The sequence below is a fragment of the Pezoporus flaviventris genome, unplaced genomic scaffold (assembly GCF_033815535.1).
Source record: "Pezoporus flaviventris isolate CSIRO_AGI_PZ_B2104156 unplaced genomic scaffold, CSIRO_AGI_Pfla_v1 ptg000036l, whole genome shotgun sequence".
In the NCBI taxonomy this organism is placed as follows: Eukaryota; Metazoa; Chordata; class Aves; order Psittaciformes; family Psittacidae; genus Pezoporus; species Pezoporus flaviventris.
Genome location: NW_026892584.1, coordinates 43,960,524 through 43,976,499, shown reverse-complemented (window position 1 = coordinate 43,976,499; position 15,976 = coordinate 43,960,524). Strand labels below are relative to the sequence as shown.

The following is a 15,976-nucleotide window of genomic DNA, read 5'->3' as shown; positions in this document are numbered from 1 at the left end:
GGGTGGGAAGCGCAAGTACTCCGACTCCTACGGTGCTTCTGAGCATCCCCACCGGGGAGGAGGAGAGATACATCCCCAGCTCCTGCCAGCAGCCTCAGCCGCTCGCTCTCTGCCTGCCAAGAGCTCCCCAGACTGCCGCTGCACAAAGGCGTCGGGCGCTGTCGGTGCAGCGCGGGCGGACGCTGCGCGGCGCTTCCTCGCAGCCCAGACAGCCCGCAACCGGATTTGCATTTGCTTTGCTCGCTGGAGCAAGGCAGGGAAGGCCAAAGCTCTGCGAGCCTCTCATCCAAACCTCCCTCAAGTTCGTAAAGCAGCTGCGAGCCTCCGGGCACGATGCAGCGGGCTGGGGACCGGCTGGCTCGCCAACGCGGGGCCCGGCAGGCGTGCGCAACAGGCACAACAGGAATGCACACCTGCACCCTGCTCATTAACGCGATGAGTAAGCGGCTCACAACCGCACCGCCAGCATAAACAGAGGCTGGTGGGGGATGCTTGGCCCCTAATGACAGGCTTTGGCGCCTGCTCTGCCGGGTCCGGCGTCGCTGCGGGGTGGCGGCGGAGGCGACCGCTGCCGGAGCGGTCCCTCCGGGATGGCTGCGGGGAGCGGGGGTGACGCTGAGCATCAGCCTCCACCCCGGCACGGCAGCGCTTTTGGCCGTAGCTCGGCGGGGCTGCACGCCCGGCACTGGCCCCACAGAGGCCTGACTCGATGGTTGACACCGCGTTTCTGCCTACCATGGTGTTTCTTCCTCTGCACCACCCCTGGTTTCCCTTCCCCGGTGCTTAGAGATGGCTTTACATCCTGAAACCAGCGGGTTGCTGGTCCAATGCCAGGAGGGACAGAGGGCTTTCTTTACACAATGTTTTCTTATGCTGTTTGTCTCAAGAGCAGCAGGGTTAACAGTCTGAGTTTTGCCCAGCTGCTGCTGGAAGCATTTAGCAGCATTGCCCTACGCAGCCCAGGAGGGTAAAGCCACGCACAGGCTGCAGTACTGCCCGGAGTCCTGTAAAGGTTCCCAGAGGCGTCTTGGCTCAGGTGAAAACCAGCCGAATTAAGCAGACAAGGCTTTGAGCTTTGCTGTGCCTTTGTTCTGAGGGTGCAGCGTCCAGTTCAGAATAGTTAGTGGAAACACTTCCACTCCTAGGCTGCTTTTGAAGTTGTGTCATTAATTTTTGTTAATGAAACATGCAAATCTAGTAGATGCTGTGATTGCCTCTCAAGGAATTCAGTCCTGACAGAGCTCCAGTTGTACGTATCTAACTGGCATGTAATTTAGGGCAGATCCATCCTCATTACCTTTTTCCTCCTAGTCTCTTATGGCTTAGAATATATTTACCCTGTGCTGGACTGCTGGGAAACCCACTCAGTTGCCATCCTTTTTAGCATACCACGTCAAGAGGGGGAAAGAAAAGGCTGGGCTTTATTAAACAGTGAAGCTGAAGATGATTACAGAGCTATGACACGACCTGCTGCTGGCAAATTACCCTGGGAGGGCTTTGACAAGCCAAAAAGCCTCCTGCCCTGGCACTGATAGCTCACGATAGTCCCATTCAATGATTCTGAATTGCAGATGCTGAGATCACTTCTCACTGCACTTCTGAAGGCTTTGCTTGCATGAGATTTATACCTTCTGCCTCCAAAATAGTAGAAAACTATTTAGTACCAACATTATACTCTAGTAGTTCATGGTTTTATTTTTATGGCGATGATCTGCCTGCTTCAGGTTTACATCCTGACAACAAATTTCTGTTCCCTTTTTAACCTTCTCAGTGTGCCCAAATGTCCCAAACCCCTCTGGTGAGGGGCACTGCACTCACGTGTCAGCCCTTCCACACCCCCTGTGTGCTGCTGCCACCCAATTTGCAGTGATTTGAGAGGCAACATATGAGTGAAGAGCCTGTGCAAATGGCTGGTGTAGCGAGATGGCTGAAGATGCATGTTGTAACCACAGTCTGTGCAGAAAGTGAAATCACTGAATCATCACAGAATCACAGAATAGTTTGGGCTGAAAGGGACCTTAAAGATCACCTAGTTCCAATCCCCTGCCACAGGCAGGGACACCTTCCATTAGACCATGTTGCTCAATGACCTGTCCAACCTGGTCTTGAACACTGCCAGGGATGGGGCAGCCACAGCTTCTCTGGGCAGCTTGTGCCAGCACTTCACCACCCTCATAGTGGAGAATTTCTTCCTAATACTTAGTCCAAATCTATCCTCTTGCAGTTTAGAGGCTTGTCCTTGTCCTACCCCTACAGGCCCTTGTAAAAAAGGTATTAAAAAAAAAAAAAAAGAAGAGCTGAAGGGTTTTTTTTTTTTGTCCTGTGTGGAGATGGGGTGAGCATGGCCTGGCCATCAGTGTCACTTCCTGGGCAGCCAGCAGGCAAGTGCCAGCATCCCTTTGACACCCAAAAGTTCAAGGTGGAAGAGGTAAAATCTGAACATTTGCAGGTGAATGTTGAGGAGATGGGTTATCTTTTAAGGATGACTTGTGTAAATAACAGGCACCAAAGTCTCGCTCCTCTGGCACTGATAATGCAGGAGTTCAGCCTAGCGCCTTCATTGCACAAGTGCTACCAAATGGCTTTTCATTAGGCAGGTGGAAAAAACACCACCTGCTTTTCTCAGCACCGCAGGTTATGAAATGCAAGTTTCTCAGTAAACTAACTAGACCCCACGCTGCAGGGGAGGATAAATACCCTTTATTCCACACTCCTTACTGCACCCTAAGCAGCCCAAGAAACATGGCCCCTCTTAGACCCAGCCTGGCATTTCAGTGGTTAACTTGTGCTGGCCAAGGAGTCTCATGCTATGGGCTTTGGCAAGGGTCTGAGCCCCAGTCTTTTCATGTTTTAGAATCAATAGTTTGGGTTGGAAAGGACCTTCAGATCATCTAGTTCCAACCCCTAAAATATTCTTCATAAAGCCTGAGCTGCAGAGCCCACAGACAAGGCACTTCCATGCCAGTGGTTCATCACATCTGTACCCCTGATGCCGGGACCCCTGCACAGCACAGGACAAAGCTCTGTGGATCCCCTGGAGCTGTTAGACTTCCTGACTTCAAGTATCACCACCCTGGGACTTGCTTTGCCTAAGCCCATGTGCATCTGTCAAACAATCTCAGGCACATGGAAGGAATCACCAGTATCATTATTCTGCATATTGTGACAAATTATTTTACATTTTCATGAAGAAAAAACTGCAAACCTCACAAGAAATGAGCATTTGCCATGCCTAGCTGTGCAGGTCAGGCAGACTTTCCAGCATGTGCTGCCATAAAGGTTAAGCACTCAATAATTCAAGTGTCTTCCACATAGAGTAATAAAACATCTCATGATGCATCCAGGAGCAGCTGCTTAGAAAACATAACTGTCTTCTAAAGTTATTTTCTATTTATAAGACTTAGAGAGAATGATGTTTTCAAGTTAACGTAACTCGGAGCTGACGACTTCCGTCTCTCAGGCTTTTTCTACTGCTTAAATTATAACTTTTATGCTTGCAGTAGAAAACTGCTGAAAATGCATTTCTTGTGTTGCAAATGATGCAAAAAAATGCCTTTTGCAGATGTTTGATGTCACAGATGTTCAGGAGCGCAAAGCTTAAACAAAGTAAACCCTAAAAAGGGGTGTGACAATTAAAAACATACTGCTTGCAGTTGTAACTTTTCAGAGACATACTGAACACATACAGGAACATAGTTCTGATTTCAGGATGATTTCAGCCTTAAGGATGTACTTGCAGTCAGTACCCTGGAGTCACTCCTACAAGACATACATACATATTGCTGATAGACATTTGGATCTTCTACCCAAGCCCACAGTTTTTATTAAAGCTCCCTTTTAATAACCAACAAGTGAACAAAACAATCCTTGCCACAAACCTGAAGGTGACCAGCATGTCCCAGAGATGCCTTTGGGCACTGCTGCTTGCTGTCCCCCCTGCCATCCCCAGTACTGAGCTCTATTACCAGTACCCAGTTATCTTTGCAGAGACGTCAAGGGCTGTTTGACTTTCAGCATCAACTAGTTCAAGGAAGTTAGGCATCTGAAGTTCCAAGATGTTCATCTACTGACTGAATAGTCTGGAAACTCACTTTTAGCTCTTGTCTACAGCTATACCCAACCCAGCAGATACTCCTTTTTGTTCTTAAAATAAATGTGGGAACCCAAGGGAAGCAGCAGCACCCAGAGAAGCCAGCCCACTCGGCAAAGTGTTGCACACAAATAGGGAATGATAATAAAATACCATTTTTTATGGTTTGGTTGTTTTGTGTTTTTTTTACCATCATGTAGAAATAGAGATCAGTGGAAGCCAGAGGACATTGGCCCCAGTTATAAGCAGTCTGGGTGTGAGTAAGCTGGTGGGATTACCCTGTGAAAGACCCAGAAGGCTCTCTTCTAGGAAACACTCCACGTGCAGCACTACATGCTTAGATACAGCATTTGCAGGCCTGGATGTCGGCAGGGTTTTGTTGCTTTACTTGTATTAAAGAAAGGCTTTTTAAGCAGAGTTACAATGCATTCACACCAGACCAGCTTTGATGGGTACATGCAGTGAGAGGAGCCCTCTGTCTAAGAGGCAAGCACACACCAAACCGCGGCATGCATTTTGTAACATCATCCGGGCAGCCTCAGAGGCTGTTTTTCCCCTTTGTCTTAAAACACAATTTGGCAGCTCTCAGTGACCAATCCCTCCCCTGGAGTGTGCAGCTCCCTGCCTAGGAGAAGCAGCAGCTGCCCTCACAAAGACCTCAGGTGGTCTTTTCATTTGGCAGCGATTTACTTGTAGCTCTTGCTTCAGGATAGTTTCAAAGAAGACAGGTCGAGGGTCCTGACTACAAAGAGATTTGGAGAGGGCACTTTGACAGTTCCTCACCATTGTTCAGGCTCCCCGTTTCCGAAGGCAATGACTCAACACACCAGGACTGGCAGGGAGCCTCCAGCTTCTCAAAAACTGGGTAATGAGATTACAGGAGCAGCTCTCGGGGCTTTTGCTCTTCACTGCAGAAGAAACCTTTGCACTTGTAAGAACTTTGTGGGCCTCTTTGAGGCCTTCTGATTATGAGCATCTCTTGAGGGCTGTCCATTTGGTAGGAAGCTGAGCATACCTCAGGTGAAAAACTAGAGGGACAAAACATGAATCCAAGAAGAATGCATATAATTTTTAAGCCTTCTTGGATAATTCATTACTCTTCAGATATCAAGTAATGACAAATGAAAGGCAAAAAGATGTGTGGTGACTCCATAAGCAGAGAAGAAATAACACATTATGTGTTTGCTCATACCAAACACACAGACTGTAATGTTTAAGAACGTGTTTGCACCAAGCTGTTTATAATAGTCAGAAATCATTTTTGCTGAGAAAATCAATGTGTGGCATTTAATCCCACAAAGACTCAGGTTAGGATGTGCCTCCTCTCTGAGAGAACACGTCTTTGCAGCTTTCATTCGTCCTTGCAGAGATGGTCCAATAATGGGATGTGGTCTTAGAGGGGCATCAAAATTTGTCTCTGCTTATGCAGTAGCAGCTGTCAAGGAGACATAGGAATGAAGAAAAATACATGCAAACCTCGAGTCCAAAAGTAAAAGATTGTACTGATAGGACTCCAGGGGCTGTCAGATCAAAAGCTGCCACCCCTCCATCAGCACTGCCAGTTCCCACGAAAAGACCAGCCTTATGGCTCCTGCATATATTTATGCAGAGATTTATTAACTACAGTTATACAATACGAACATCAGGATTCATCTCCTTGAGATACTTAATTAAAAGCAAACTGTTTGGGAAATTCAACACATATTTCCCTCTATGTTTCCACCCAATCTAGTTTCAGAAGAGCAACTATATGGGATACAAACAGTCCTAGGCACCGCACAGCATATTAGCAAAGTTTAAACCTCACACCCAGCAACACAGGCTTAACTCTAGTAAAGCAGAGCAGGAATAGATTCACATTTACCAAAAATGTAACTGAGTTACATGGAGGATTCCAAGTAGGACTTGGGTGGGAATTAGCTTCAGTGTAAAAGTTAGAGAAGTAAAAAAGCAAGTACACAAATCAAAGTACACAGTTCTTCACAGTCATCTCAGAGGTGACGGGAATGGCGGCTGAAGAAAGTCAGCTGCAGAGAGCAGTCACTCACTATGCAGAGAATGCCAAAATACTCAGTTTCAATATCTGAAGGCTGCACAGGGGAAGAACTACTCTACCAGGATTGTATCAACGCTCTCTTGGATGAGATCTGACTCCAGTATACATTCATCTAAGTGGTCTTGAGGTAAACTGGAGCTCTTGCCTATGCTCTCACTGTCACAGTAAGGATGAAACCTGGGGGTTGCAGGGCTCTCCAGCCGCTGGCAGCGTCCGTATTTGTGCTGTTTCCCTGTGTGTGTGTACATGTGCTCAAGCAGCTGGCTCTTCCGGAAAAACGTGCGGCTGCAAATGGTACAACTGATTTTTCTCTTTCTTGAGAAAGAAAAATTGCAGTTCAACTCCACTGGTTCATGGTCCTTGGAGATGAGTGAGAGCTGGCTGATCTGCAGAGGGTCCAGGTCGCTGCACCTTGGATGCTCCAGCTGATGGGCATCCTCCTTCAGGAGGAAGGTCCCGAGCCGGTGGCCATCCCTAACCTCCCTGTCCTCAGCCAAAGGCTGCACCTCTCCCAGGTCGCTGCTCTCGAGGATGGAGGCTGGCACGCCAAACGGCAGTGAGCCCGAGACATGGGTGTGCAAGTGCTGCCGCAGTCCCCCCCGGGAGCTGAAACGCTCCCCGCAATAGTGACACAAGTGCACCTTGAGGCTGGCCTTAGCAAAGATGGGGCTCGCTACCTCTGGAGAAGGATGGGTGCAGCTCTGGGACACCACAGGCTCCGAGTCACACCTCTCCTGCTTTATGGAGACCGAGAGCTTCGGATGCTCTTCTGCTGGCTTAGTGACAGCAGCGGGCTGAGCGGAGGGGCAAGCAACCTGCTGGTCCAGGGAGCTGTCATCCAGGCCGATGGCCAGGGAGAGCTGCAGCTGGGGGTGATCACCTTGAGCAGCAGGCCTGCTGCCCGCCTTGGGCAGGCTCTCCTTCGTTCCCAGGCATTCCTTTGCTGGTTTGTGTGTGGTCGAGATCTGGATCCCATACAAATTTGAAGACTGCACCAGCTCTGGAGATAACACTTGGTTCATCTCAATTGCGATATGGGAGAGGTGGTCTGCATGGAGGAAGCGGATGCCCTCCTCCAGTCGGCTCTTGCTGACAGTCTGTTTCGGCCCTTTCCCGGTGTACATAATATGCAACAAGTAACTAAATATGTCAGGCTGGATGTCTGTAGGCTGAATCTTTATGCATTCACTGAAACAAGACAGATGATTAAGTACATACAAGGCTCCAAGTTCAGTCCTGATCCATCACCTGCCTGTCCATTTGCACTGTTGTTTGCTGTTAGAGCAACACTCCCTGCCAAGACAAGCAGAAGTGCTCTGCTTGCACAGCAAAGTGCCTGAGCGTGTATTTATCCCTATTATAAAAGCCATGTGCACAACTCTGTCCAGGGATTCTGAGAGTGGCCAGCTCCCAGTCTCCTCGTCACTTGCATGCACAGCTAATTGCTGCCATGCAGCACTGCAGCGAGGGAATGCAAGCTATGCATCACCAGTGTGTCCCACTCCAGTAACACAAGGAAAGAATATTTGTGTGTTTAAGTAATAAAATCAGCTGCTGCTACTGTATAATCTTTATGAGATTTGCATTTAAGTGTCAGTAAACAACATCTAGCGGAAAGGAAGTTAATTGATAGCCTCACTTCCAGATGAAGGTCTACACAGCCTATACTTAATGATTATCTTGCAAAAGTGCTGGGGGCCACGACCCTCAAAATGTAAGCGGAATGGACAAGTCGACTACAAGCAGCAAGGTCCAGATCAGAGATGAGATTAGACCTTGGCACCACTGTTGTTATACCTGCAGAACCACTCCTGAGCCAGTTGGGTGAAGCACCTGAACAGCAGCCTGAAGTTTATGATCTGTTTCAGCTCTTATCTGCAAAAGTCTCAAGAGCAGAACTGTGATAAAGGCTATGGCTTCTCCACTGCTTCAAGCCTGTGGATCTTGCCAGAAGGGACAGTCCCACCCAGCAAACTTGCCTGCAATCTAATGCAAGGTAATGGATGTACTGTGTATGGGTGGGAGGCACCTGGAAACCCCTAGATTACAAATCTGTCAGGTACTCACTGCAGGAGGACTGTGGTACTTACACGTTTATTTTCTCCCATCACACAAATGTCTCCTATTTAAAATGTGGGACCTGATATTGGCGTATACAGACTAAGAGGGTGGTTTTAAATGACAGCACATTCTGGACTGGGAGCGTTTGGAGCCAAGGCATGTGATGGGTTAGGAAAATGATCTTAGGGCACCTAAAATCCCCACTTTAGACTTTAATACCTTTAGAAAGTGGAAAATGTGTGAAGCTGGGCAGAGTACTTAAAAGGTAGAAGAGCTGTGTGTCCTTACCTCGTCTGATGGATAAATATCATCTTAAAATAGTTTGAAAAAGCAGCGAGCACCGCTCTGTGGGCTTTGAAGTAAACATCTCCAATGGCAACTGTGCAGTCACACAGAAAGCCAAACTCCCGCTGCATGTTCAGCTGCTGGAGGAGGAAGACGCTGTGGCCGGTCGCATCCATGGTGAGCCTGAGAGCAAGAGCACAAGGCGTTTGTTCATCTCATGAAGCAATCGCACAGCTCGCGAAGGCTCCAATGTGGGTTTCTCACCACTGAAACGAGCTGGGCGCCCTCGCAGAGTCCATTTTCCGCTCCAGCCGGTCCCTGCACTCCGATCTAATTAATCTCTCCTACACCACCGCCGGTGCGCAGGCCCGCATTAAATGCGCCCAAACCCTACCCGGGATTTTCCCACGTGCCGGGCTGAGCTGTTTCTCCTACACATTAACTACGCTCCGTGGTGTGCGGCACTAACTTTAAACCTCGCTCGCGTTTTCGCTCTGCCCCTGGATCGTGCTCGGTGCCGAACGGCCCACGGCGATCGCCATCACTGGGCCGTGCAGGGGGTGTAGGAGCCGCGGGGCTGGCGGCGGAACCCGACAAAGCCCCATTGTGCGGAGCTGAGCCGGCCCGAGCCGGCCCCGCCCGCGGTGCTTTGACAAGAAACGCTGATACTTGCTACTGTTCAGCCCAAAACTATTGTGCGGGGGCAGGCGGCGGTGGAGCGGAACCAGCACCCTGCCCTGCCGTGGTCCCCGCGCCCGCGCAGCCGCTTACCCCCGCGGAAGCGCAGCGCTGAGCCCGGCGGATGGGGTGGGCGCTGCCCCCCACCCGCTTCCTGCCTCCGCCGCCGGCGCTGGGCCGGGTCTGCCCCCGCCGCTGCTGCAGGAAGAAGTGAGCGCGGGCCCGTGCGCGGCTGCTGCGCGGGCGTAGGCGCTGCGCGGTTGCTGGCGGCGGTCACCGCGCCCGCACCCCCTGAGGGCGGGCGGGAGGGAGGGAGGGACTGGGGGCGGTTGTTTTCCGCCTGCAGGGACCTCACCGTGGGCTGGGGCACTTCGCGTCTTCAGTCCCCCCATGAGAGGTTCCGCCTGCCGAGCTCCTCAGCCGTTGCTATGAGTGTGGTTTTGTTGTGCTAGCTTTTGGTTGAGGGTTGGATTTTTTTGCCATTTTTTAAACAGAAAAACCCGTGTGTAACAGGCGCCGCCCCGGTCTGCCTGCACAGGAAAATGGACCGAAGATACGATCTGTGTTTTTCACCACCGTCTGCGGCCTAAGAGTTTTCTTTAACCACCGGTGAATGGTATAGACGCACCGTTTCTCGGCCGCCCCCCCTGTCTCTTCCTAATTTTTAACCCAGGGTTATGCTGGGTGAGAGCAGCCACGCTGGGTTGGGTGCAGCTGGGTGCCCCAGGGCCTGGCAGAGGACAGGGTGCAGACAGGCAGTGCCACCCACTCTCAGACCTCCCGCCTCTGTGCGCACCTTTAGACGGGTCCTCAATCCAGTCTTTGAGGCGTCTTTCCCATGAGTTTTATCCAATTGCTCTCTGAACCCGTTTAAAATTCCAGTCCCTGCAACCCTTGTTGTCAGCAGGTTGTCTTTGGGATGGAAAAGGGAATGGAAGTTGTTCTTGATGTGCTCTCGCTGTTATTAGTGCAGTTTCAGAGATTTACCATGCCCTCCTTGGTGGCATCTCACCCAGCTTGGGGTTCTGCACAAGACATTCCATGCCTTGGATCATCCCTCTTGATTTTCTCTCAGCATGTGATACTTTGCAGTTCATTCTCCTCTTGTGTGCCCATAATTGCAATTTTTTTAATTGGCCTGTGTCTGAGTGTTTAGGGCACATAATGCTCCTGCTCCTCCGAATCCAGGTGCTCCTGGGGCTGTTTCCAGTGGCATCTTGAGGAGGGCTGAGCTTGGGTGGGGGATGGAGATAAGCCAAGAGAAGATGGGGCACAGGCTCTGAGACATTTACCTCCATGCAGTATTTGCTGCTTATTCCTCTGCCCAGTAGAGCTTTCTCTTTTCCATTGCTCTATGGTTTGTCTATTTTAAATAAAAAGCTCACAAGGCTCAGGGACTGTCGTTCCCTCCTGTGTTTGCACAGCAGCATATTGAGGGGTGGTGGAGCTGTGATCCTGCTGCTACTATTTGTATTGGTAGCTGCTTTTCTTCCCGGAAATGGTTGGCAGGAGGTGGCTCAAGGTTTTGTGTTCTGTCCTGGGTTATTTAACATATTAACTTGCATACAGAGTGAGTTGCTGTTTGCAGATGGCATGTTATTTATTTAAATGATTAACAATTCACATGTTTATTTAGGTTGACTCTGGTCCAAAGGGGACTTTGAAGAGCTTCAGAGGAACTGTAGCCAAAATGATTGAAGCTATGTTGAGAAATGGATTTTGGCGTTTCAATGAAAAACACAGGTGCTGATATCATATGCCTATGCCAGTAGGTCAAAAAGGAGAGCGGGATGTAATCACTGCTGCCTTTGAGTGCTTCTGCTTGCTCCTCCTCTGTGGCCAGAAAATAATGGGGAAGAGAAGCGTGATGGTGGGCACTGAGGGAATGGAGACTGTGAAAAGGGGGCTGCTTTGTGCCTCATCTTAGTTGCGGTGGCAGAAGCTCCTGGTGTGATGCACATGAAAGGGCTGGGACAGAGTGAGAGGCTGCTTCAGCCCCATATGGGCACTCCTGGCTTCCGCTCCCCCAAGACATGTAAGGAGCTGAAAAGAAAAAGACCCTTGAACCATGAGAAAAACAACTTCTCCGTGTGATTTCAAAACCACAGCCCTGGCTTATGGAGGCCATTTATTTAACTTCCTATAAACCAGGAAAACCTACGAAGGAGTTGGGCCATGGGGGTCCTTCCACCTTTCGTGGGGGCTGGTGCCTTACAGCTGCAGAGGTTTTTTCCCTCAGCACCGCTACAGGCATCACACTCTGGAGCCACAGCAGGAGTGGGGTGAGGGGAAAAAATAAGGGTTTTTTTTGAGACACATGTTGAAAGCTCCACTTTTATTTTGTAGTGGTTAAAAAAATGCTCAGACAGACCCAGGAGGACAGGGTGATGTCCCATTTGGAAATTGGGATTATGTTAGTTGGGTTTATCCTGTTTTTTCTTGCATGATAGAGGGATGCTTCAGGAAAACCTTGTCAGTCACTGAAGCAGGGATTGATGCTGGTTCATTTTGACATTGTGACATATTGTTGCTTTTTGGTTACTTTTGTGATTCTAAAAATTTTAATAAAGTATTTTAACTTAGCTACAATTAAATTTTCCCCTTCCACTTGTCCGGAGCTAAGAGGGATCTTGGATAGCTGCAGCAAACATTAAAATGATGATACCTCTAGAAACCGGATCTGAGTGAAAGAGCTGTGCAGATGAAACACTTCCGATGCTTACGCTGAATGACAAATGTCACTTTGGGGGCGGGAAAGTCAAGTGGCAAGACGGGGGAAAGCCCGACTTGGCTTGTGATCGCTCGCAGCACTGTGGCAGGTAGCAGAGGGGCCGCCCGCAGCTTCGGGAAATCGCATTTGCTCACACGAACCAGCATGAGAGGAGCTGGATGCTGTTAGACAAGAGAGGTCTGGAGAGTGATGGGAAGAGGGCCTGGGAAAGCACCTAGAAAGATGGAAAAAAATCTCAAGAGGGCTGTCCTCAGGATGTGTGGCAGGGATCATGCCAACCCCTGTGCTCCCTGCATCACTTTAGAACTCGACGAGGGAAGGCAGTGATACTGACAAGTGAAAATTGCAGCAAAAAGGAAACACTTTCTCATGCAACTTGCAGTTGATTTTCTTGCAACGAAGCTGTAGCGCAGGCCTGAAGACTGCGGGTACACAACTGAAACGTTGGACGTCCACGTGGGTAACCGAGACTTCTCCGTTACCGCCAGTCAGGGCTGGCTTGAGGAAGGGAAGAGGACATCCCGTCCCGTGGGGCGAGCCCCGGTGCGCGGGGAGGGGGCGGGCTCCCACCCGGGAGCGGGTCGGGACCGCCCAGCAGTGAGGGTCCCGGCCGGGCGCCCGCCAGCGGATGATGCTCCGCTCCAGGTCTCCCCGAATGGCTTCGCCGGCCGAGGGAGGGGGGAGAGGCGGCGGAGGGCCGGGCTTGTGGCACATGGGGAGGGGGCGCCGCCAGCGCTGGCCCGGGCCGCGCCGCGCCGGCCCCGCCGCCTCCCCGGCGGCATGGGAGGAGAGGGGAGCGCGGCAGGGAGCCGCCCGCCGGGCCCGGGCATTGGCGGCGGCGCAGCAGCGCTGGCAGCGGCGGGGCCGGGAGCCGCCGGCCGCCGAGGGGAGGGGTCCGGCTCCGTGCGGTCGCGGCGGAGCCGGCGCTGCGGCAGCAGCAGGCGCGGCGGGGCGGAAGTCCTTTGTTGCAGCCGCGGCGGCAGCAGCAAAAGCAGCAGCGGCGGGAGCGGCGCGGGCAGTTTCCCTTCGGCGGCCGCCGCTTCCCCTCGCAGCGGGTAAGCGGGGCTGCGCGCCCCTCCGCGCCGTGTCCGGGGGCCGCCGCCGGGCGCTGGGGAGGAGGGAGGCAGGAGGCAGCGCGGCGGCCGCAGCTCCGCCGGCGGCGGGAGGTGGGAAGTGCCGAGCGGCGCCGGCCGCGGCATGGCCCGCCATAGTGTTGCGGGGGGAGCGGCGCTGCCAGGTAGGGGCTTTCCAGCCTTTGCCGGTCCCTGGCGAGCGGCCGCCGCCGTGACCTTGCGCCAGGCGGCCTGCCACAGCGCGGCACGGCACGGTATGGTACGGCACGGCGCGGTACAGCACGGCGCCGCCCGGGCTGTGCGGGGGCCGAGCAGTGGCGGCGCCGCGGTGGCGGGTCTGGCGCGGTTGTTTCGCGTTGCGCGGAGCCGGGCGGGCGCGCTCCACCTGCGGGGTGGCGGAGAGAGGAAGGGGCCGCGGGCGCGGGGCCCGTCGGCGGGGCCCGGCGGAAGCGGGTGGGGGGGTGCCGGGGCTCTCGGTGGGGAGCCGCGCTGAGAAACGAGAAGCGGCCTAGGGAGGTGCGGAGGCGCGGGGCCAGGAAGGACACGGCGCTGCCCGGCTCGCTGCGAGGCTGGAAGTCACGTTAAACATCCCCAGTGCCGTTATCGCCGGCGAGCCCTGTCCCCCCGGCAGCAGGCCAGGGGGTCCTGACCCTGCTCCCTCTGTTCTGAAAACAAAACAAAACTTCGAGCGAGTTGCAGTAGTTGAACGAAGAACTGAGTGGAGCTGCAGCCTGGAGGGAATGCTCCACCCTGCCAGGCAGCGGACTTGGGTTTCACTCGGGGCTGGCAGTGCCCAGGATCGCCTTGGAGGCGGCTGGAAAGGAAAGGGAATAGTTTTGTCACATAAAAACAAGCCTTGTGTTGCTCTGGGAGCAGTGTCGCAAGTCTCGTTCCTCAAAGGCTAGAAAAGTAGCAGAAGGAGTAGAGGGGACTGAAAACGCTGTGGGTTTGGGGCCAGGGTTTTATTCTTTTCCATTTTTAATTTTTTTTTTGTAACTGAGACTCTCAGTTACATTTGGGACAAATAGGCCTATTTGTCAGCTGGTAGATGAGTGCCGGTTCCTCTTGACACGTAGGCATTGGTAAATTGATAGCATGGGTTGGATGCTGTGTAATATTTGGTATTTACTGCCGGCTTATGTCATTTGCTTGCATTATTTTCCTTGCACTAGAGTATTGCAAGCACATACTGCAGATCTGTCCAGGGCTGCAACAGTGTGGTGTTCCTTAGGCATTTAATTACATTAAACAAGCATTCCTTTAATTAAAGGTGTTTGTTTAACATTCCTCATTACAGCTCTTGGAAAAACCCACACAGCAGCCATGAGCAGGGGGCATGGAGGCTTCTCATTTTTGCCAAATTACAACTTAAGCTTTCATGGTAAGCGGGGGAGAGGTGTTAAGACCATCTGGCCGTGGGGAAAACTGGCTAAACACGAATGGTTGCAGTGCTGGCAGAGATTTTCTTAGCAGCAGCAGCACAGCAAGTTGACTACATCATGAAGAGATTTTTCGGTGACTGGCCAGAAAACCTGAGGAGGAACAAGTCGTATTAGTTGCACTCTGCTCCTGTTCGAGGTAGCAGTGAACCAACAGGCACCGGGGTGTGTGTGTGTGTTCACAGACTGCTGCAGGAGGATGTTGGTAATGAAGACATGGGTTGGTGTGGCGTGGGAAGCCGGGAAAAGTAATAGAAGCCCCTTCTTCCTCGTAGCCGGAACATTTTGTGTGGAATAAGATCACAGATGCTCTAGCTCTGCTTGCACAAGTTTTGTCTTCATCATGCTCAACCGGTGTTGTCACTGGCACAGGAATTTGCAGCAGTTACATTGAGTGCTCATACCAACCAGTGATTTGGGTTTTTAGATACTTTCTCTACTTGAATGTGTTAATTGCTTCTTTCACAGATTTCCACTGTTGCTGACAGTGGAGAGCCCTGAAAGTAAAGGATGCACAAAGCCTTAGTAGTTACTTACCATCTGTAGGGAAACAAAATAGCTGTTCAGAATTGAGATAATGAAAGTTTCCTGATAAAAATTCCAGTGTCCTTCCCCTTAGTTGTTACAGCTGGACCTCTCACTAGAGTCCTTCCAGACCTTGCACGCATGTAGCGTGAGAAGCCATGTGTGCATTTTTCAGTTTGACCAGTGGTTCCCAGTGGTTGGGTTATCCTGCCTGCCCTCTGCTTGGGCACAGTATACACCACCACCCAGAGAGTTCTGCTGCAGACCCAGCGTGTGGGCACAATAGCTAACATAATCTGCATGAAGACCATCTATATCCTCAGATTTGTCTTGTAATTTTTTCTTCATGTGTATTGTGCCACTGCAAAACTCTCCAGAATTAGCTGGCTGTTGCTCCCCCCCCCCTCCCCCCCATATTAAAGTTGTTTCATTGGATGGAGACTTTAGTGGCTTTATCTTTTTTATGTGCTGCAGGTAAAATGTGAAGCATTTAAGACCAGAAAGAGCCAATGAAATCTGTAGCTGGACCTGTGTATCACAAGTTACTGTGTTTCATTCATATGCATCCAGCAAGTTGTTAGCCAAAGTGCAACTTGTATGTAACCAGGGATGCTTTCCTGGAAGGTACATGTATCTTCATTTAAGGGTCGCAACAGATGGCTAAACCACCAAGATGCCTCTTGAAAGCTCTTGAAAGAGCATGGATGAAAAGGCTTGTTGCTCTGCTATGAGGCATAAATGGGGTGTCATAATTTTTTCCCCACTAATTGTTTCTTTTAAACATATTATTACCTTGTTGTGACAACTTTTTACAACTGTAAAGGTGTCAGATAAAAGATAACTGTGACTTTCTAGAGTAATACTCTGTGGCTAGCAAGTTAGTTTAAAAGGCTGTGCAAGTTCTCTCTGGTACTTGTACTCCATAGATCTCATCTAAAGTTTTTTGAGATGGGGCTTTAGTGCAAACTCTTATTTTATTCACCAGTGGTTTTCTGACACCTTATTCCTTGTTTTTAGAGGAGTGTTCTTACCTAAGAG

At 51.1% G+C, this 15,976-nt stretch overlaps 2 protein-coding genes across 7 annotated transcripts in view; one reads left to right on the top strand and one right to left on the bottom strand.

Moving 5' to 3' along the window:
- Nucleotides 1-5,688: 5,688 nt before the first annotated feature.
- On the bottom strand, nucleotides 5,689-9,287 carry ZBTB25 (zinc finger and BTB domain containing 25). Its single transcript, XM_061464183.1, has 3 exons — nucleotides 9,264-9,287; nucleotides 8,496-8,675; nucleotides 5,689-7,334 (listed from the first exon to the last, which is right to left on the bottom strand). Exons 2-3 carry the CDS (start codon nucleotides 8,666-8,668, stop codon nucleotides 6,197-6,199), a joined length of 1,311 nt encoding a protein of 436 aa, XP_061320167.1. The 5' UTR covers nucleotides 8,669-8,675; nucleotides 9,264-9,287; the 3' UTR covers nucleotides 5,689-6,196.
- Nucleotides 9,288-11,991: 2,704 nt separating this feature from the next.
- ZBTB1 (zinc finger and BTB domain containing 1) overlaps nucleotides 11,992-15,976 on the top strand; it is a 24,150-nt gene continuing 20,165 nt past the window's right edge. Inside the window, exon 1 of one of the 6 annotated variants that reach the window (XM_061464178.1) lies at nucleotides 11,992-12,357. The gene's annotated coding sequence lies outside the window, so the exon portion shown is untranslated. Of the gene's footprint in view, nucleotides 12,358-12,752; nucleotides 12,957-13,036; nucleotides 13,139-14,034; nucleotides 14,057-15,976 lie in introns of those variants that run through there. The other 5 variants (XM_061464182.1, XM_061464181.1, XM_061464177.1 and 2 more) reach the window with 5 other exon arrangements.

What these genes read in the sequence shown, in the direction of transcription:
- ZBTB25 (XM_061464183.1), bottom strand. Translation starts at nt 8,668, where the DNA reads ATGGATGCGACCGGCCACAGCGTCTTCCTCCTCCAGCAGCTGAACATG. An exon ending in ATATTTATCCATCAGACGAG is followed by an intron (nt 7,335 to 8,495) that starts GTAAGGACACAC and finishes GTCTTGTTTCAG; the next exon opens with TGAATGCATAAAGATTCAGC.